At 40.2% G+C, this 22,043-nt stretch overlaps 1 protein-coding gene across 3 annotated transcripts in view; it reads right to left on the reverse strand.

Annotated features, from left to right (window-relative positions):
• The window catches only part of EVI5 (ecotropic viral integration site 5), a 282,059-nt gene that overhangs the window by 162,684 nt on the left and 97,332 nt on the right, over positions 1-22,043 (reverse strand). For all 3 annotated transcript variants that reach the window (XM_030935805.1, XM_030935804.1, XM_030935803.1), the window contains exon 10: positions 6,325-6,385. In XM_030935805.1, the coding sequence (XP_030791665.1) occupies positions 6,325-6,385 (61 nt within the window). The remainder of the gene's footprint in view (positions 1-6,324; positions 6,386-22,043) is intronic.

A 22,043-nucleotide genomic window follows, 5' to 3' on the forward strand; every position in this document is an offset into this window, starting at 1 on the left:
ATTTCATATCCTCCTGACTCCAGTGATTATCCCCCATTCATAATGATCAATTTTTCCTACTTGATTATCACCGTAAAAGCATGTAGTTATTTCTTCTATCTTAAAAAAAAAATACAAAACAGAAACAAAAAATTCAACATAATTGCCCTCTCTAGCTACTGTCCCATTTCTTTCATCCTTACAGCAAATTCCTTGAAAAATATCTCTAATTTTTCTACTTCTATTCCAATTAGGTTTTAGTACCTACCATTCTGCTCCACTTGTTTCTAGGATAAATTATAATCATGCTGAAAAATGCAATGGCTGTTTCTCTATCCTCATTTCACAAAAACTATCTTCAGTATTTGACATGGTAAATCCTTCTCTCTTTCTCACTGTCCCTTGGCTTCTAGGAACTACACCTACCTGGTTTTCTTCTACTTTACTACTTTCTACTTGTCTTCCTCATCTTTAAATGCTGGTTTATTCTCAGGCTCAATTCTTGAACTCTTCTCTATTTTATCTACACTCATTTCCCAAAAAATCTCACCCATTCTCATGGCTTTCAATACCATGAATAACTGCCAATAACTGCCAAATTTGTATTTTGAGCTTTGCTTCTCGTAATTTCAGATCTGAATATTTAAGAAGCTAACTGGACATCTCCTAGGCATCTCATTCCTAAAATATCCAAAATTGGGCTCCTGGTATCCCCACTAAACCAAATTCTCCTGTAGTCTTTCCTATCTCAGGTAATGGGAACACCATTTATCTACCTGCTCAGACCACAAGGCTTGATTCCTCCTCCTCACACATCTCTACATTCTAGCTGTCCACTTTATATTTAAAATCTATTCAGAATCCAATTACTTCTTACCTCAGTCCAAGCCACCACCATCTTTTTTTTTTTTTTTTTTGTAAGACAGGGTCTCACTCTGTCACGCAGGAAAGAATGCAGTGGCATGATCACAGCTCACTGCAGCCTCAGCTTCCCAGGTTCTAGTGATCCTCCTGCCTCCACCTCCTGAGTAGCTAGGACTACAGGCATGCACCACTACACCTGGCTAATTTGAAAAAAAATTTTTGTAGAGACAGGGGCCCACTACGTTGCCCAGGCTGGTCTTGAACTCCTGGGCTCAAGGAATCCGCCCACCTTGGCCTCCCTAAGTGCTAGGATTACAGGCATAAGCCACCCTGATGGTAGGCATGCCTGGCCCACCATCATCTTTTGTCTGCATTACCACATCAGCCTTCACCAGAACTGCTCTCAACCCCTGCAATTTACTCTCAACACAGCAACCAGAAGGATCGACTGAACTTAAATCACATTTTGTCCTTCTCTACTGAAAACTGCTATCTAACCAGAGTAAAAGTCAAAGTCCTTACCACTGTTGACAACATCCTACATTATCTACAACCTGCTCCATCTTACTTCCTACCACTTTTCTCATCATACATGCTGTCCCATCCACAATGCCATTTTACTGTTCGTCACCAGGCACACTCCTGAATAGGTTCTGCCCTTCTTCCAGATAGTCACATATCTAGCCCCATTACTTCCTTCAGGTCTTTTTTCAAAAATCACCTGGTTAACTTCTCTAAATTTTCCACCCAAACACTATCGTTTTATATTCCCCCTCCCTGAGGTTATTTTTTCTCCTTAACACTTAATCATCATCTGAAATACTGTACATTTGACTTTTCTGTTTATTGTTATTTCCATATTAAAATATAACCTCCATGAGGACAGAACATGGTCTACTTCATAGCCACATTTCAAGTGCCTAGAATAGTGCTTGGGCATCTAGTAGGCACTATAAATTATCTGTTAAATGAAGTGTTATTGAATAAATCAGGCTAGCATACCTCCCTTGGATATTATTACGTAGCCATTAGTTTTTTAATGAAAAGTTTGATATGCCAGAGAAAAACGGGCATCCAAATCTTACATCACAAATACATCAAAGTCTCTCTGGGAAAGCAGCAGTAGCACCATGTATATACTGAAGAATACACATGGGCCTTAGAATAACACAAATCAGACTTCAAATCCTTGACTCTGTTTCCTCGCAGTGTGACCACTGGCATATTATTTGAGCTTTCTGAAGCCTAATTTCTTCACAGGTAAGGGTAAGAACCCTTTAATAATTCTGTTCTAAGAATAAGGGGAAATAATGCATGAAAGTGACCCATCATATATTAAGGGCTAAATAAATGTAAGCTTCATTTCTAATACTTCACATTGATTGCCAAAATGTAACTCCTGGGCAACTTAGGTAATACTTTTCTTTTTTCTTTTTTTTTTCATTTTTATGCCAGGCAGTAAATATGTGAGCACTTTTATATTATTTTCTGGCTTTCAGCATATCTGAAATGTACCATAGTTTTTAAACAGGAAAAATACTTAACTTTTGACTAAAAACCGGCCAGGATTTCTCATACTTCCCTTTATATGGCTTTAGATCTCTGCATCCCGGAGCACAAATTTAAACATAAAAATTAGATTATCTGTTCGTTTGTCTATCTGAATCAAAGTTTTTTTCCTTTTTAAAGATTTGTGGGTTATCCTAATATAAGTTAGAATTTTATTTTTATAATGTTTTTCTTTTTAAAAATTGAGATGGGGTCTTGCTATGTTGTCCAGGCTGGTCTCAAACTCCTGGGCTCAAGTGATCCGCCTGCCTCGGCCTCCCAAAGTGCTAGGATTACAGGTGTGAGCCACCGCACCTGGCCAAACTAGAATTTTAATGTTTCTTACCTCTTCCCCATCAGGCAGAACATCAATAGACTAGAAGAAGATACTGATAAAGATGTTTCTATTAACAAAAAATTTCACACAGCAAAATTTAAGCTTCTCCATATGAAGACATTATTATCAAAATCTTCCTATATCACTTTTAGGGAAGAGGTGAAAAAAATATTTAAAAGTCACATCTTAACCAGGAGGCTCACTGACAAATATGTTCTTAGAATAGAAGGTCATCACCCCAAAGGTCTTATAATTAAAACAACAGAGACCTTATAAACACATTTCACAACACCAAAGGCTGATTTTATACTTCCATATCAAAACATCAAACAATTTGATGATCATACCAATGGCCTGTAAAAATAATGGCACAAAACTATCTTCCCATGGACTTTTAAAAAAAACCAAAGCAAGAAAGTACTAGTTTACAACTAGAACCCATTCTCTTGTAAAAGAGACTTTTGTGGGAGGGAGGGAGTGTGCACAAGGAGTAGCATTTCCCATTTTACAGCAAGGCTCAATTAATATTATATCTGGTTAATGAATTGTAAATAAGGTGGTCATCTGATCATGATTAGAATGAGTTGTCAGGGTCTAAGCAAAAAAATCAGACACCCTGGAACCAACCCAAATGCCCATCAATGATAGACTGGATAAAGAAAATGTGGCACATATACACCATGGAATACTATGTAGCCATAAAAAAAGGATGAGTTCATGTCTTTTGCAGGGACATGGATGAAGCTGGAAACCATCATTCTCAGCAAACTAACACAGGAACAGAAAACGAAACACCACATGTTCTCGCTCATAAGCAGGAGTTGAACAATGAGAACACATGGACACAGGGAGGGGAACATCACACACTGGGGCCTGTCAGGGGGTGGAGGGCTAGGGAAGGGATAGCATTAGGAGAAATACCTAACGTAGATGACGCGTTAATGGGTGCAGCAAACCACCATGGCACGTGTATACCTATGTAACAAAACTGCATGTTCTGCACATGTATCCCAGAACTTAAAGTATAATAATAAAAAAAAAAAGTATTCAGTTGAAAAAAAAAAAAATGAGACACCCCTAAATATGAAGTTAAAAAAACTAGATATTCAAAAGTTGTTTTGGTTTTTATATTTTGTGGAATTGGGGAGTGAAGAAAGAGATGAAAATGGTGTTAAGAAAGAACTACATGGAAACAATATTATACAAAGAGAACAGACCACCTTTGAGATCAGCACTTTATTTACCTGATGTGTTCCATTAACTTCCTAAACTCTTTTTCCCAGATTCTTCTCTATAGACAATTTTATGCCAACTGCCTGAGACATATGGAGCTAGATTCAAAAGCATTTCTTTAGGAATATGAACTATAACTTTCCCCAAAAAACAAAGTATAGAAAATACTGCAAATGGCTGGGCGTGGTGGCTCATGCCTGTAATCTCAGCACTTTGGGAGGCCAAGGCAGGCGGATCGCCTGAGTTCAGGAGTTCGAGACCAGCCTGGGCAACATGGTGAAACTCTGTCTCTACCAAAAATACAAAAAATTAGCTGGGCATGGTGGCATGCACCTGTAGTCCCAGCTACTTAGAAGGCTGAGGTGGAAGGATCGCTTGAACGTGGGATGTCAAGGCTGCAAATGAGCCAAGATTGTGCCACTGCACTCCAATTTGAGTGACAGAGGGAGGGCAAGGGGAGAGGAGGGGGAGGGTTGAGAGGCGGGGGGTGAGGGGAGCGAAGGGGAGGGGAGGGGAGGGGAGAGGAGAGGAAAGGAAAGGAGAAAAAAGAAAAAAGACTGCAGGTATAGGTGAAAGTTAGCTAAAAATCTGTTTTCTGAAAATGCCTTTTGGTATTCATACATTCATGTACTTAATTTTATAAGAAACCCCTTCAAGAGTAAGGATTATCCATAGAACTGTGATTTTTTTTTCAATAACATAGTATGGTGAAATGAACAGGATGGCTTCCCCATCCTCAGATTCTTGGTTTGCAGTTCCAAATATTCGCAGTATGTGAAAACTCATACTCTCTCCTCACTCAACATGACGACGTACTTTTTACTTTCAGTAAAAGTACCCTTATTCATGGTACTTAAAAGAAAAGCAAATAGGGCCAGGAGTGGTGGCTCACACCTGTAATCCCAGCACTTTGGGAGGCCAAGGCGGGTGGATCACAAGGTCAGGAGATCGAGACCATCCTGGCTAACCCGGCGAAACCCCATCTCTACTAAAAATACAAAAAATTAGCCAGGTGTGGTGGCGGGCACCTGTAGTCCCAGCTACTCAGGAGGCTGAGGCAGGAGAATGGTGTGAACCCAGGAGGTGGAGCTTGCAGTGAGCCAAGATGGCACCACTGCACTACAGCCTGGGCGACAGTGCAAGACTTCATCTCAAAAAAAAAAAAAAAAGAAAAGAAAAAGAAAAAAAGAAAAGCAAATAGTAGAGCAGCAGTTGGGTGACAGAATTAAAAAAAAAAAAAAAGAAGGGAAAAACATCCACATGGGTCTTTTCTCCATATATAAAAAATGTGGAAGTCTCTATTTCCATTTGATAAGGTTCAGTGATAGAAATGGGAATAGAATCTCTAGAAAACGGAGGACAGAGTTGGTAAGAGAGAGTTAACATAAGAAAACTGGAGAGACTGTCTCCTAGAGGCTTTTGAGGAGGACCAAGTAAGGAGAGAGTATTAGTTTAACAGAACCCATTCCCTTGTAAAAGGAGAAAAATAAGGCGGTCATATAATGTCTTGCCAGGTCTAAGTCAAAAATCAGACACATTCAAACATGAAGTTTAAAAAGGGAGGAGGGAGTCACTCCATTAAAATTATTTTACTTTTAACCCTTTTCTCCAGGGGCTTGGGGGGTGGAAGAGAATAAAGAGATTAGAAATTGAATTGGCCAATCACTAAGCTCTTTGACTCATGCTTCCACTTATCATCCCCACCCTACAATATCAGGCATAAAAGGCAACACAATTTTTCTCAAGTCCCAGCTCCAAGAGTGCCACAGACCCTCAACTCAATAATTCCTTGGTTTATGGGGACAGGGGGGAACAAATTTTATATTTTTAGGGTACATACAGGGTATTTACATGCCCTTTGAATTGAAAATCTCCTTGATTTTCTGGAAAGAAGTAGTTCAAAAGTATAACCCTTGCTTAGAGAAGAAAAAGTCAAATCAGTCAAAGCTTTCTGTAGCTCCAGAGCAACCACAATTGGTTCTAGTGTAATATGTGCTCTATTTAATGTTTGCCTGAGATTATACTCTTGTTGGTCTCAGCATAGAAAGTGTTATTACAGATTGTCTTCTCTGCAACTTTCAAAAACATGCTTAAATGGAATGATAATTATCTTCCCCATGGAAGTGTTTTCTCCTGATGAGCCACCAACAAATCCAGAAAAAGGGAAAAGCTTGCTCTCCTTCACACTGGAATGAAAGCCACTTCAGTCGCATTATTCTACTTTTTTGAAATGTCTATTTTTAATTATAATCTAGTAGGATGGTAAACACATTTATGAACATAAGAAGTATAAACTTTAAACATCTACTGTCTAATAATTGATTTCAATCAATCAGTACTTTAAAAAGCCCCAAAATGCTTACTTTAATTTCAACTTGCTCTTCCATTTCTTTCGTTTTTATTGTAGTGTATTCCTTTTCAAGCCTAAGAAAGGGAAAAAAAAAAAGAGTTAAAGGTAATGTTTTCATTCAAAAGTAGTTATTAAATTACAAAACTTAAAAATACATATGGGCCGGGCGCGGTGGCTCAAGCCTGTAATCCCAGCACTTTGGGAGGCCGAGACGGGCGGATCACGAGGTCAGGAGATCGAGACCATCCTGGCTAATACAGTGAAACCCTGTCTCTACTTAAAAATACAAAAAACTAGCCGGGCGACGAGGCGGGCGCCTGTAGTCCCAGCTACTGGGGAGGCTGAGGCAGGAGAATGGCGTAAACCCGGGAGGCGGAGCTTGCAGTGAGCTGAGATCCGGCCACTGCACTCCAGCCTGGGTGGCAGAGCAAGACTCCGTCTCAAAAAAAAAAAAAAAAAAAAAAAAAAAAAAAAAAAAAAAAAAAAAATACATATGAACATAAAATACAATTTATTTAGTTTCCTCTAGCTTATAACTTGGAGATATTTGATGTGAGAAAAATCATGTAGTTTCATGAGTTCTTATTAAAAACTCACTTTACAAATGACAAAAATAAAAGAAAATTTAGAAAGTGAAATGTATAAATCACAAAATACAACTAACTGAGTTTACGATTCTGTTCAGCTCTAAACTTACAAATGAAGCATCTATTCTTTTTCCTCAAATTAAAACACACCTGTAGGTTCAACTGGTTCTTAACTTAAAAATCCTGGTACCAACATGGACTTTAAAAAAAATTTTTTTTTTAATGAGACGGAGTCTCGCTCTGTTGCCCAGGCTGGAGTGCAGTGGCCGGATCTCAGCTCACTGCAAATTCTACCTCCTGGGTTTACGCCATTCTTCTGCCTCAGCCTCCCCAGTAGCTGGGACTACAGGCGCCTGACACCTCCTCTGGCTAGTTTTTTTGTATTTTTTTAGTAGAGACAGGGTTTCGCCATGTTAGCCAGGATGGTCTCGATCTGACCTCGTGATCCGCCCGTCTCAGCCTCCCAAAGTGACTTTAAAAACTTTAATGAGGGAAAGAGGACAACTCTTCCTTACAGAAGAATTTCAATTAATAGACATAGGAGGAACAAGGTAAAGATAAAAATCACCTTTAGAATTCCACAGTAATAACCACTGCGGGAGGAAACACTAATGGATGCTAAAGTTAGTGGGTGCAAGTTTTAAGCATAGTCTCAAATTATCACTCCTAAAATATTTCGTGTTAAAGGAAAATACTAAATTTACAGTACAGAATCCTAGCAGACTGCACCTGAACTGATTAAGGTTAACAACACCAGTAATACATACTGGCATCATGTATCCCTGTTAAGATGTACTGAGTTAAGTGAATTAACACAGGAACAGAAAACCAAAACCCATGTTCTCCCTCACAACTAGGAGCTAAACACTGGGTACTCAGGGACATAAAGATGGGAACAACAGACACTGAGGACTAATAGAAGGGGAAGGGAGGGAGGAGGACAAGGGCTGAAAAACTAACCGCTGGGTACTATGCTTGCTATCTGGGTGATGGGATTATTCGTATCTCAAACCTCAGCATCATGCAATATGCCCATGAAATAAATATGTGCATGTACCCTCTGAATTTAAAATAAAGGTCAAAATTATTTAAAAATAAAAATAATTTGGCCGGGCGCGGTGGCTCAAGCCTGTAATCCCAGCACTTTGGGAGGCCGAGACGGGCGGATCATGAGGTCAGGAGATCGAGACCATCCTGGCTAATACGGTGAAACCCCGTCTCTACTAAAAAATACAAAAAACTAGCCGGGCGACGAGGCGGGCGCCTGTAGTCCCAGCTACTCAGGAGGCTGAGACAGGAGAATGGCGTGAACCCGGGAGGCGGAGCTTGCAGTGAGCTGAGAGCTGGCCACTGCACTCCAGCCTGGGCCTCAGAGCAAGACTCCGTCTCAAAAAAAAAAAAATAAATAAATAAATAAAATAAAATAAAATAAAATAAAAATAATTTAAAACATGACACTGGGCACAGTGGATCATGCCTCTAATCCCAGCACTTTGGGGGGCCCAAGTGGGCCAACTGCTTGAGGCCTGGAGTTCAAGACCAGCCTGGGCAACATGACGAAACCCAGTCTGTACAAAAAATACAAAAATTAGCCAAGTGCAGTGGGTGTATGCCTGTAGTTGCAGGTACTCAGAGGCTGAGGTGGGAGGATTGCTTGAGCCGGGGAGGTCAAGGTTGCAGTGAGCAGTGATCAAGCCACTGCACTCCAGCCTGGGAAACAGAGCGGGACCCTTCCCCCCAAGCCACCAAAAGTGATAAACCATTAAAAAAAAAAAAAAAAGATGTACTGAAAAGGGCATATCACCTCTCTGATCTGTCACTGACTGGAGGAGAGTAAGCATGATATGCAATTCTACTGTAAGTCTAAAATTACCTTTATAAAAATGTATAGGCCACACAAAAATTAGTACCACCAAATTTTTTTATCTTACTCTTGACAAAAAATATTAATACCAAGTTTACTTCAAATATAAACCAGACCAGGCTCCAAATAACTTATAGCTGCTTTCAAAAATAAAATTCTCCCTCAAAGGACAGAAATCTATTACTTATCTCATTTAGCTCACAACAACTTTTTAATGTAAGTTGTTATACCCACTCTGAGGTTTAGAAAGCTTGAGAAACTTCTGTATGGTCACAGCTTTGACTGCTACATCACTCTGTCTCTCACTCAAGTGTATCTTAAAACAGGGGTCCTCAACCCTTGGGCAGTGGACCAATACCAGTCTGTGGCCTGTTAGGAACTGGGTCACACAGCAGTAGGTAGACGGCAGGCAAGTGAACATCACTGCCTGAGCTCCGCCTCCTGGCAGATCAGTGGCAGCATTAGATTCTCATAGGAGTGCAAACCCTATTGTGAATTGTGCATGTTGGAGATCTAGGTTGTGCGCTCCTTATGAGAATCTCATGGCTGATGATCTGACGTGAGGTGGAACAGTTTCAACCTGAAGCCATACCTGCAGCCTCCATAAGTAGATAAATGGTTTTCCATGAAAGCAGTCCCTAGTGCCAAAAAGGCTGGAGACCACTGTCTTAAAAGACTATAAGATAGCTGAAATAATTTATTAAAGACTCCAAAGAGCTGCAAAACATTTTGAACAGCTGTACTATTAAGTTTATAGCCTTCACAAATGACTACTCTGAAGTAGTTATCATGACGCATTATGTAAAAACATCACTCATTTACACACCTAAAAATAAACCCTACTTATTTCACTCCACTGATAGTGTTTTTTAATAAACTTAATTTTTAAAAAAAAGTATTGTTTACAAAAAGACTGTGAAGATAGTACAGACATTCCATGCATCTCATCCCAGTTTCCCCTATTATTAATATGTTACAGTAGTATGGTACATTGTTATAATGAATCAGTATTAACATATTGCTGTTACCTAAAGCCCATGACAGTTTTGATGAGAACCTTGACAGTTTTGAGGAGTACCGGTCAGGTATTTTGTAGTTATCATTATGTGATCTTCAAATGGGACCAGTTATGTAATTCAAATGGAATCTGTCTCATGTTTTTCTCATGATTATACTGGGGTTATTGGGTTTTCGGGAGGAAGACCACAGACATAAATGCCATTTTCATTACCTCATACTAAGGGTACAAACTATCAACAGAACATCACTACTGATGTTGACCTTGATCACCTGGCTGAAGCAGTACACACCACGTTTCTCCAGTGTAAAGTTATTTGTTCCCCCTTCACTGATAGTGTTTTTAGACCCGCATTATAGTTTGCCTACATTACTAGAAATTACTCATAATTGTTCTTTCTATGGCCAGTTTCATAACTCAGTGTTTTCTATTCACTATTAACAGAGTGATCTTTTTTTAAAATGTTGATTTGGATCATACCACACCCAGAGTGTCCGTGGTTACTCATTACCCTCAGACTAAATTTCAAACGCTTCCAAAAAAGTAATCAAAGCTCTCTGGAGAAATAGCTCATTACTGCGCAGGAGGCAAGCAGGTATAAGTGGAACCTGGAACATTTTGTTACCCTAAAGAAATGAAATTCCCAAAGAATGATGGGAAAAATATCCAAAGAACAATGCACCCAGCTTGCAAGGGCTCCCACTGGACAAAGCAGGGACAATTTAATAGTAATGGATTATAGCTCACTGAATAAAATAATTCATGAATTCACACTGATGTAAATAAATGAATAAATAAATGAGGGTGAAGGGAAAGCTCTTCCTTACAGTGGAATGCTGATTAATAAATGAAGAACGAGGGAGTGTAGGAAAATCAAAAATGGATATAAAACTGGTATGGTAAAGTTTGGTAAAGAAAGAGGTTACTACGGCTGGGCGCAGTGGCTCACGCCTGTAATCCCAGCACTTTCGGAGGCGAAGCGGGCGGATCACGAGGTCAGGAGATCGAGACCATCCTGGCTAACATGTGAAACCCCATCTCTACCAAAAACACAAAAAATCAGCCGGGTGTGGTGGTGGGCGTCTGTAGTCCCAGCTACTTGGGAGGCTGAGGCAGGAGAATGGTGTGAACCTGGGAGGAGGAGCTTGCAGTGAGCCAAGATCACGCTGCTGCACTTCAGCCTGGGTGACAGAGCGAGACTCCGTCTCAAAAAATTTAAAAAAATAAAAAGAAAGAGGTCACTACATAATCTCAAAGTAGCCTGCCACAAATTACCTATTACAAAAGGGGAAATAACTTTACAGTAGTAAAATCTGGCGGACATCACCTTAATCAAGTGACCAAAGTTAACATTACCAGTTTTGAGAGAAAGCAATATCATATATATCGTATGGTGAACCGAGAAGATAAATGCACAACCTGAATCTAATCCTGGGGAAATCCCAGAAAAACTCAAACTTCGAGATTTTCTACAAAATAATTGGCCTGTACATTCTTTAAATATATCAGAAACACAAAGACTGAGGAAATGTGTCAGATTAAAGAAAACCAAATAGGTATTAACACCTAAATCCTACACATGATCCTAGGGTGGACCCTGGATGGAGGGGTGGGGAGATAGCTATATAGCATATTATTGTAACCGGTGATAAAATCTGAACATATACTGTGGATTAGATAATAATATTGTATCTATTAGGTTGGTCGAAAAGTAACTGTGGTTTTTGCCGTTGAAAGTAATGCAAAAACTGCAATTACTTTTGCACCAACCTAATATAATTTCCTTGTTTTGATTAACTACTGGGCTTATGTTAAAGGAGAGAAAAGTAGTTGTTCATAGGAAGTACACATTCAAGTATTCATGGATAAAAGGCACAATATCTAAATTTACTCTCAAATGGACCTCCCCCAAAATGGGAATGGATTTTACATACATACACACACACACACACACACACACACACACACACACACACACACACTACATTTACTTACGCATACGGAGGAGAGAGGATAATAAAGCAAATGGGATGAAATGTAAATAATTGCTGAGTCTTGGTAAAGAGTATATCAGACCCCTGGTACTAATTTGTAACTTTTTTATAAGTTTAAAAGTATACCAACATAAAAATTCACCAAAAAAAGTCAAAGGCTAAGACTCAATTCTTACAACTTTTATGTAGTAAAGGAACCTCTGAGCCTTTGTACTTATTACCGTTCTTCTCAAAATGCCCTCCTTCTCTTCACCTGGCCAACCTTTATTACAGCAGAGAGTACAATTTTTAAAACCAGATCATGTCACTTTTCTCAAAATCCTCTACTGGCTTCCCTTCAGATGTGGAAAAAGTCTGGCCCACGAGGAGGACAATAACCAACAAAACGTTTGACAGTAACGAAAATGTGCTAGATCTGTATTGTCCAATAGAGTAGCCATTAGCCATATGTAACTAATTAGCACTTGAAATATAACTGATGAAATAAATTTTTAATCATATTTAGACTAAATAGCCACATGTGGGTAATGGCTACCACAGTAGATGGCATGGCTTTAAATACCCCTAGCCCCCTACCATGTTTCTGACCTCACTGCTCACCACACTCCTATTTGCCTATGCTACTCCAGTCCCATCGGTTTTCTTCCTTTTCGTTTTTTGCAGAGATGAGGTTTTACTATGTTGCCCAGGCTGGTCTCAAACTCCTGGGCTCAATGGATCCTCCCACCTCAGCCTCTCAAAGTGCTGGGATTACAGGTGTGAGCCACTGTGCCTGGCCTCTCACTCGTTTTCTATTCCTTGAATGTATCAATCACATTCTTGCCTCAGTCTTTACATTTACTGTTATCTTACTGTAGGGTATACTTCCCCCAGACAATCCCATGACTCCCACTCTTACTTCCCTCTGGTGTCAGCTCAAATAGTACCTTATCAGCCTGTGAGCCCTATCTCTGCATGCCCTGGTCTAAAAGAGTGCCCATCTCTCCATGTCCTTTATCTGGCTTTGTTTTCTTCATGGCACTTTCACTGCTGGATGTTATGCTGTATATCGTTCTATGTCAGTCTTCTGTATTTCAGTAAGTTCCATATCAGCAGGGATTTTCTGTTGCAGTCATAATTTAACCCTAGCAATTAGAAACAAAGGTCTTCAGCCAGGCATGGTGGTTCATGCCTGTAATCCCAGTACTTTCGGAGGCCAAGGCGGGTGGATCACCCGAGGTCAGGAATTCGAGACCAGCCTGGCCAACATAGTGAAACCCAGTCTCTACTAAAAATACAAAAAAAAAAATAATTAGCTGGACATGGTGGCATGCGCCTGTAGTCCCAGCTACTCAGGAGGCTGAGGTTTGAACCTTGGAGGCGGAGGTTGCAATAAGCTGAGATTGTACCACTGCACTCCAGCCTGAGGGACAGAGCAAGACTCCGTCTCAAAAAAAAAAGAAAAAAAAGAAAGAAACAAAGGTCTCCAGAATTGTACTCAGGTATCATCTCCTTCAGAGAACTACCTGAAACTTCCTCCTCTGCCATCATCCTTGCCATGTCTGTAGTCTTATTTTTCTGCTCATGTATCTGCTAAAAGAATGTTTCCTCATATACATTTTAAAGACTTCTAAATTTTGTTTTATCTCAAGTGTAAATATAGTTTAAAAGGACATATCGCTGTAATTTATATGTACTTTAACATTTTTCCACTACAATTTAAGTGACATTTATCTTATTTATGGACAACGTCTACTCTAGGACCTAACTGGCAAAGGCAGTCATTATTATTAAACCAATGAGCCAAATTATATTTACTTCCTCTCATTAAAGTGTTACGTTCACTTTTCAATTCAAATAAACATGAATTAATAATTTGTCCCATGATTACAATTCTACTTCTGAATTCTAATTGTAAGAAAGATAAAGCAGGCTTGCCAAGCATTTCTCAGCTGGATGAAAACAGAAACCCAAATTAGAAATGAGAAAAATTCCATTTTTCAGATTGGCTTCCAAGATGGCCAAATATGAACAGCTCCGGTCTGCAGCTCCCAACGAGACTGACACAGAAGACAGGGAATTTCTGCATTTCCAACTGAGATGCCTGGTTCATCTCACTGGCACCAGTTGGACAGCGGGTGCACCCTTCAGAGGGCAAGCAGAAGCAGGGCGGGGCATCGCCTCACCTGGGAAGCACAAGGGGTCGAGGGGATTTCCATTTCCTAGCCAAGGGAGACCATGACAGACTGCATTTGGAGAAACAGTACACTCCTACACTCCTGAGCAAATACTGAGCTTTTCCCACAGTCTTAGCAACCAGCAGACAAGGAGATACCATCCGGTGCCTGGCTTGGCGGGTCCCACGCTCATGGAGCCTTGCTCACTTCTAGCACAGCAGTCTGAGATCGACATTCAAGGCTGCAGCCTGGCGGTGGGAGAGGCGTCCACCATTGCTGAGGCTTGAGTAGCTCAGAGTGTAAACAAAGAGGCCTGGATGCATGAACTGGGCAGAGACCACCACAGCACAGAAAGGCCTACTGCCTCTATAGATTCCTCCTCTGCGGACAGGGCATAGAACAAAAGGCAGCAGACAGTTTCTCCAGACGTAAATGTTCCCATCTCACAGCTCTGAAGAGAGCAGTGGTTCTCTCAGCATGGCGTTTGAGCTCCAAGAATGGACGGACTGCCTCCTCAAGTGGGTCCCTGACTCCCGTGTAACCTGACTGGGAAACACTTCCCAGTAGGGGACGACAGACACCTCAAACAGGCGGGTGCCCCTCTGGGATGAAGCTTCCAGAGGAAGGATAGGGCAGCAATATTTGCTGTTCTGCAGCCTCCGCTGGTGATACCCAGGTCTGGAGTGGACCTCCAGCAAACTCCAACAGATCTGCATCTGAAGGGTCTGTTAGAAGAAAAACTAACAAACAGAAAGAAATAGCATCAACATCAACAAAAAGGACTTCCACACCAAAACCCCATCCTTAGGTCACCAACATCACAGACCAAAGGTAGATAAAACCACAAAGATAAGGAGAAACCAGAGAAGCTGAATATTCCATAACACAGAGCACCTCTTCTCCTCCAAAGGATTGCAGCTCCTCACCAGCAAGAGAACAAAATTGGACGGAGAATGAGTTTGACAAGTTGACAGAAGTAGGCTTCAGAAGGTTGGTAACAACAAACTTCTCTGAGCTAAAGGAGCATGTTCTAACCCATCACAAGGAAGCTAAAACCTTGAAAAAAGGTTAGATGATTGGCTAACTAGAGTGTAGAGAAGACCTTAAATGACCTGATGAAGCTGCAAAACACGGCACAAGAAATTCGTGACACATGCACAAGCTTCAGTAGCTGATTCAATCAAGGGGAAGAAAGCAATTGAAGATCAAATTAATGAAATAAAACGAGAAGACAGATTAGAGAAAAAAAGAGTGAAAAGAAATGAACACAGCCTCCAAGACATACGGGACAATGTGAAAAGACCAAACATACGTTTGATTGGTGTACCAGAAAGTGACGGGGACAACAGAAGCAAGTTAGAAAACACTCTTCACGATATTATCCAAGAGAACTTCCCTAATCTAGCAAGGTAGGACAACATTCAAATTGAGGAAATACAGAGACCACCACAAAGACACTCCTTGAAAAGAGTAATTCCAAGACACATAAAATGTCAGATTCACCAAGGTTGAAATAAAGGAAAAAAAATGTTAAGGGCAGCCACAGAGAAGGGTTGGGTTACTTACAAAGGGTAGCCCATCAGACTAATAGTGGATCCCTAGGAATAAACCCTATAAGCCAGAAGAGAGTGGGGTCCCACATTCAACATTCTTAAAGAAAATAACTTTCAACCCAGAATCACATATCCAGCCAAACTAAGCTTCAGAAGTGAACGAGAAATAAAATCTTTTTTTTTTTTTTTGAGATGGAGTCTCGCTCTGTCGCCCAGGCTGGAGTGCAGTGGCGCGATCTCGGCTCACTGCAAGCTCCGTCTCCTGGGTTTACGCCATTCTCCTGCCTCAGCCTCCCGAGTAGCTGGGACTACAGGCGCCCGCCATCTCGCCCGGCTAGTTTTTTGTCTTTTTTAGTAGAGACAGGGTTTCACCGTGTAGACCAGGATGGTCTCGATCTCCTGACCTCGTGATCCACCCGTCTCGGCCTCCCAAAGTGCTGGGATTACAGGCTTGAGCCACCGCGCCCGGCCGAGAAATAAAATCTTTTACAGACAAGGAAATGCTGAGAGATTTTGTCACCTCCACACCTGCCTTACAAGAGCTCCTGAAGGAGGCACGAAACATGGAAAGGAACAACTGGTACCATCCACCACAAAAACATGCCAAATTGTAAAGACCAGTGACACTATGAAGAAACTGCATCAGTTAACAGGCAAAATAACCAGCTAACATCACAATGATGACAGGATCAAATTTAAACATAACAATATTAACCTTAAATGTAAAAGGGCTAAATGCCCCAATTAAAAGACACAGACTGGCAAATTAGGTAACAGTCAAGACCCATTGGTGTGCTGTATTCAGGAGACCCATCTCACGTGCAAAGATGCACACAGGCTCAAAATAAAGGGATGGAGGAAGATCTACCAAGCAAATGGAAAGCAAAAAAAAGGAGGGGTTGCAATTCTAGTCTCTGATAAAACAGACTATAAACCAACAAAGATCAAAAGAGACAAAGAAGGCCACTACATAATGGTAAAGAGATCAATTCAACAAGAGCTAACTATCCTAAATATAAATGCACCCAATACAGGAGCACCCAGATTCATAAAGCAAGTCCTTAGAGACCTACAAAGAGACTTAGACTCCCACACAGTAACAATAGGAGACTTTAACACTCCACAGTCAATATTAGACAGATTGACAAGATAGAAGGTTAACAAGGATGTCCAGGACTTGAAGTCAGCTCTGGACCAAGCAGACCTACTAGATATCTACAGAACTCTCCACCCCAAATCAACAGAATATACATTCCTCTCAGCACCACATTGCACTTATTCTAAAATTGACCACATAATTGGTAGTAAACACTCCTCAGCAAATGTAAAAGAACAGGAATCACAATAAACTGTCTCTCAGACCACAGTGCAGTCAAATTAGAACTCAGGATTAAGAAACTCACTCAAAACTGCACAACTACATGGAAACTGAACAACCTGCTCCTGAATGATTACTGAGTAAATACTAAAATGAGGGCAGAAATAAAGATGTTCTTTGAAATCAATGAGAACAAAAAGACACAATGTACCAGAATCTCTGGGACACATTTAAAGCAGTGCATTTAGGGAAATTTATAGCACTAAATGCCCATAAGAGAAAGCAGAAAATATCTAAATTCAACACACTAACACCACAATTAAAAGAACTAGAGAAGCAAGAGCAAACAAACTCAAAAGCTAGCAGGAGGCAAGAAATAACTAAGATCAGAGCAGAACTGAAGGAGACAGAGACATAAAAAACCCTTCAAAAAATCAATGAATTCAGGAGCTGGTTTTTTGAAGAGATTAACAAAATAGACCGCTAGCAAGACTAATAAAGAAGGAAAGAGAGAAGAATCAAATAGATGCAATAAAAAATGATAAAGGGGATATCACCACCGATCCCACAGAAATACAAACTACCATCAGAGAATACTATAAACACTTTTATGCAAATAAACTAGAAAATCTAGGAGAAATGAATAAAATCCTGGAAACATACACGCTCCCAAGACTAAACCAGGAAGAAGTAGAATCTCTGAATAGACCAATTAACAGGTTCTGAAACTGAGGCAATAACCAACAGCCTACCAACCAAAAAAGTCCAGGACCAAAGGGATTCACAGCCAAATTCTGCCAGAGGTACAAAAAAGAGCGTGTACCATTCCTTCTCAAACTATTCCAGTCAAAAGAAAAAGAGGGAATCCTCCTGGTAGAGACACAACAAAAAAAGAGAATTTTAGGCCAATACCCCTGATGAACATCAATGTGAAAATCCTCAATAAAATATTGGCAAACCGAATACAGCAGCACATCAAAAAGCTTATCCACCATGATCAAGTCAGATTCATCCCTGGGATCCAAGGCTGGTTCAACATACGCAAATCAATAAACGTAATCCATCACATCACCAAAACCAATGACAAAAAACACATGATTATCTCAATAGATGCAGAAAAGGCCTTTGACAAAAGTCAACAGCCTTCATGCTAAAAACTCTCAATAAATTTGGTAATGATGGAACATATCTCAAAATAATAAGAGCTATTTATAACAAACCCACAGCCAATATCATACTGAATGGGCAAAAGCTGGAAGCATTCCCTTTGAAAACTGGCACAAGACAGGGATGCCCTCTCTCACCACTCCTATTCAAAACAGTGTTGGAAGTTCTGGCCAGGGCAATCTGGCAAGAGAAAGAAATAAAGGGTATTCAATTAGAAAAAGAGGAAGTCAAATTGTCCCTGTTTGCAGATGACATGGTTGTATATTTAGAGAACCCCATCGTCTCAGCCCAAAATTTCCCTAAGCTGATAAGCAACTTCAGCAAAGTCTCAGGATACAAAATCAATGAGCAAAAATCACAAGTATTTCTATACACCAATAATAGAGAGCCAACAAATCATGAGTGAACTCACATTAACAATTGCTACAAAGAGAATAAAATACCTAGGAATCCAACTTGCAAGGGATGTGAAGGACCTCTTCAAGGAGAACTACAAATCACTGCTCAACAAAATAAGAAGACACAAACAAATGGAAGAACATTCCATGCTCATGGACAGGAAGAATCAATATTCTGACAACGACCATACTGCCCAAGGTAATTTACAGATTCACTGCTATCCCCATCAAGTTACCACTGACTTTCTTCACAGAATTGGAAAAAACTAAAGTTCATAGGGAACCAAAAAAGAGCCCGCATAGCCAAGACAATCCTAAGCAAAAGAACAAAGCTGGAGGCATCATGCTACCTGACCTCAAACTACACTACAAGGCTACAGTAACCAAAACAGCATGGTACTGGTACCAAAACAGAGATATAGACCAATGGAACAGAACAGAGGCCTCAGAAATAACACCACACATCTACAACCATCTGATCTTTGACAAACCTGACAAAAACAAAATATGGGAAAAGGATTCCCTATTTAATAAATGATGCTGGGAAAACTGGCTAGCCATATGTAGAAAGCTGGAACTGGATCCCTTCCTTACACCATATACCAAAATTAACTCAGGATGGATTAAAGACTTAAATGTAAGATCTGACACCATAAAAACTCTAGAAGAAAACCCAGGCAGTACCATTCAGGACATAGGCATGGGCAAAGACTTCCTGACTAGAACACCAAAAGCAATGGCAACAAAAGCCAAAATTCACAAATGGGATCTAATTAAATTAAAGAGCTTCTGCACAGCACAAGAAACTATCATCAGAGTGAACAGGCAACCTACAGAATGGGAGAAAATCTTTGCAATCTACCCATCTGACGAAGGGCTAATATCCAGAATCTACAAAGAACTCAAACAAATTTACAAGAAAAAAACAACCCCATCAAAAAGTGGGCAAAGGATATGAACAAATACTTCTCAAAAGAAGACATTTATGCAGCCAACAGACATGTGAAAAAATGCTTATCATCACTGGTCATCAGAGAATGCAAATCAAAACCACAATGAGATACCATCTCACGCCAGTTAGAATGGCAATCATTAAAGTCAGAAAACAACAGATGCTGGAGAGGATGTGAAGAAATAGGGATGCTTTTACACTGTTGGTGGGACTGTAAACTAGTTCAACCATTGTAGAAGACAGTGTGGCGATTCCTCAAGGATCTAGAACTAGAAATACCATTTGACCCAGCAATCCCATTACTGGGTATATACCCAAAGGATTATAAATTATGCTATTATAAAGACACATGCACACGTATGTTTATTGCGGCACTATTCACAATAGCAAAGACTTGGAAACAACCTAAATGTCCATCAATAATGGACTGGATTAAGAAAATGTGGCACATATATACCATGGAATACTATGCAGCCATAATAAAGGATGGGTTCATGTCCTTTGCAGGGACATGGATGAAGCTGGAAACCATGATTCTAAGCAAACTAGGACAAGGACAGAAAAACCAAACACCACATGTTCTCACTCATAGGTGGGAGCTGAACAAAACCTGTACATTGTGCACATGTACCCTAGAACTTAAAGTATAATAATAATAGTAATAAAGAAAACTTCCATTTTTCTTGCTTTGCTCTCTCAGGGGATACTCCCTCAGGAGCAAGTCATTCTGAAACTGCTCTTTTTGTTTGGAGCTGCAGAGATTTTTTATAAACTAAAGTAATGTACCATAGTAAGATCTAGATTGGCTGACAGGTTTTCCTTCCTTCCTTCCTTTAATAAAGTGGGAGAAGGCATGCTGTAAAAGGGAAGGTGCGAAGGAGAATCAAGGCACCTCTACTACAAAAATGTTATCAGACAGATAAACTGTAGGAAAGAATATGGACAGAAATTGAAAATCTACTTAACCAAGCTCCAAACATTTTCCTGACACCCAGCAGACTGTGTATGCCAGTTTGAAGACATACGGGTTAGGTATCTCTAACATATAATTTTAATAATCTGTTATATATTTGCATGTAATAAGCCATTTACTTTTCTGTGCTGCCACCCTCCAACCAACAGGAAGCTTGAGCATTTTTGAGAGGTAGGTCCAATTGTGAGTTTATTATATATTCCAAGACTGATACTTGGTAGAAATGGACAAGACTTATCTTTTAATACAGACAAAAGATTACAACCCAGATTACAAACAACTAGCAACCACTAAGAAGTCAAAGCAGTATGAAGTAGACGCTGCAAGAGAAAAGGGAGGAAAAAAAAATAGAAGAAAAACATGAGGCCAAGAAACGTATGAAAAGATGCTTACTCTTATTAACAATCAGAGAAATATAAATTAAGTAGAAAATGAGACATTTTATACTGGCCACAATGAGAACTCATACACTGCTAGGCTAGACTATAAATTAGTGTCAGTTTGGCAAAATTTTGTGATGCTGAACACAGCTTACTTTGCAATGTTAAAGCATTCTGAATGTAAGCCTGCAAGCCCTTAATAATGCCCCCTGTGATTGATAAAAATCAAGCAGATTGGCAAAAATTAAGAATAACCAAGCACTGATGACAAAGTAGAACAATGAGACCGTTTTTTTAGACAGGGTCTCACTCTGTCACTCAGGCTGGAGTGCAGTGGCACAATCGTGGATCATTGCAGCCAGGACTGCCCAGGCTCAAGTGATCCTCCCACCTTGGCCTCTTGAGTAGCTAGGACCACAGGTGTACTGGCGCCACCACACTCAGCTAATTTTTGTATTTTTTTGTAAAGACAAAGTTTCACCATGTTGCCCAAGCTGGTCTCAAACTCCTAGGCACAAACAATCTGCCTGCCTCAGCCTCCCAAAGTGAAAGGACTACAGGGGTTAACCACCGCACCTGGCCACAATAAGAACTCATACACTGCTGGGTTAGACTATAAACTAGTGTCACTTCGGCAAAATTTTGTGATGTTCAACACAACTTACTTTGCAACCTTAAAACATTCTGAATATAGGCCTGTAAGTCCTTAATAATGCCCCCTGCAAAACAATAGACTAATTCAAAAGAACACCATTCCCACTAACTCTTTTCTCTGGAATTTGGTATTTAAAGGGAATAATGAAGTTTTTGTTTTGTTTAAGAGAGAGGGTCTTACTCTGTCACCCAGGCTGGAGTGCAGTGCTGTGATCATAGCTCACTGCAGCCTCCAACTCCAGACTCAAGCCATCTTCCCACCTCAGCCTATGGAGAAGCCATGACTACAGGCACCTGGCTAGCTTTTTTTATTTCTTGCAGAGATGGGGTCTCGCTATGTTGCCCAGGCTGGTCTCAAACTCCCAGGCTCAGGCGATCCTCTTGCCTGGGCCTCCCAAAGTGCTGGTATTGTGGGTGTGAGCCACAATGCTTGGCTGAAATAATGAAGTGTTTATATGTGTTTCCAGTAGAATGAAGTTAGCTGCAGTTAAAGAAGAAAAGGTTATGAAGAAAGCTGACTGATAAAAGTAAGAAGAACGACATTTTGAAAATCATGCTTTTGTTATCCTAAATGAAACAATTTAACACGAAAAGTATCCCCAATGATACTTTTTTTTTTTTGGAGACAGGGTCTCACTCTGTTGCCAAGGCTGAAGTACAGTGATGCAATCACAGCTCACTGCATCCTTCTTGACTTCTCAAGTGATTCTCCCAACTT

Source organism: Rhinopithecus roxellana, chromosome 8, assembly GCF_007565055.1.
Source record: "Rhinopithecus roxellana isolate Shanxi Qingling chromosome 8, ASM756505v1, whole genome shotgun sequence".
Classification (NCBI taxonomy): Eukaryota; Metazoa; Chordata; class Mammalia; order Primates; family Cercopithecidae; genus Rhinopithecus; species Rhinopithecus roxellana.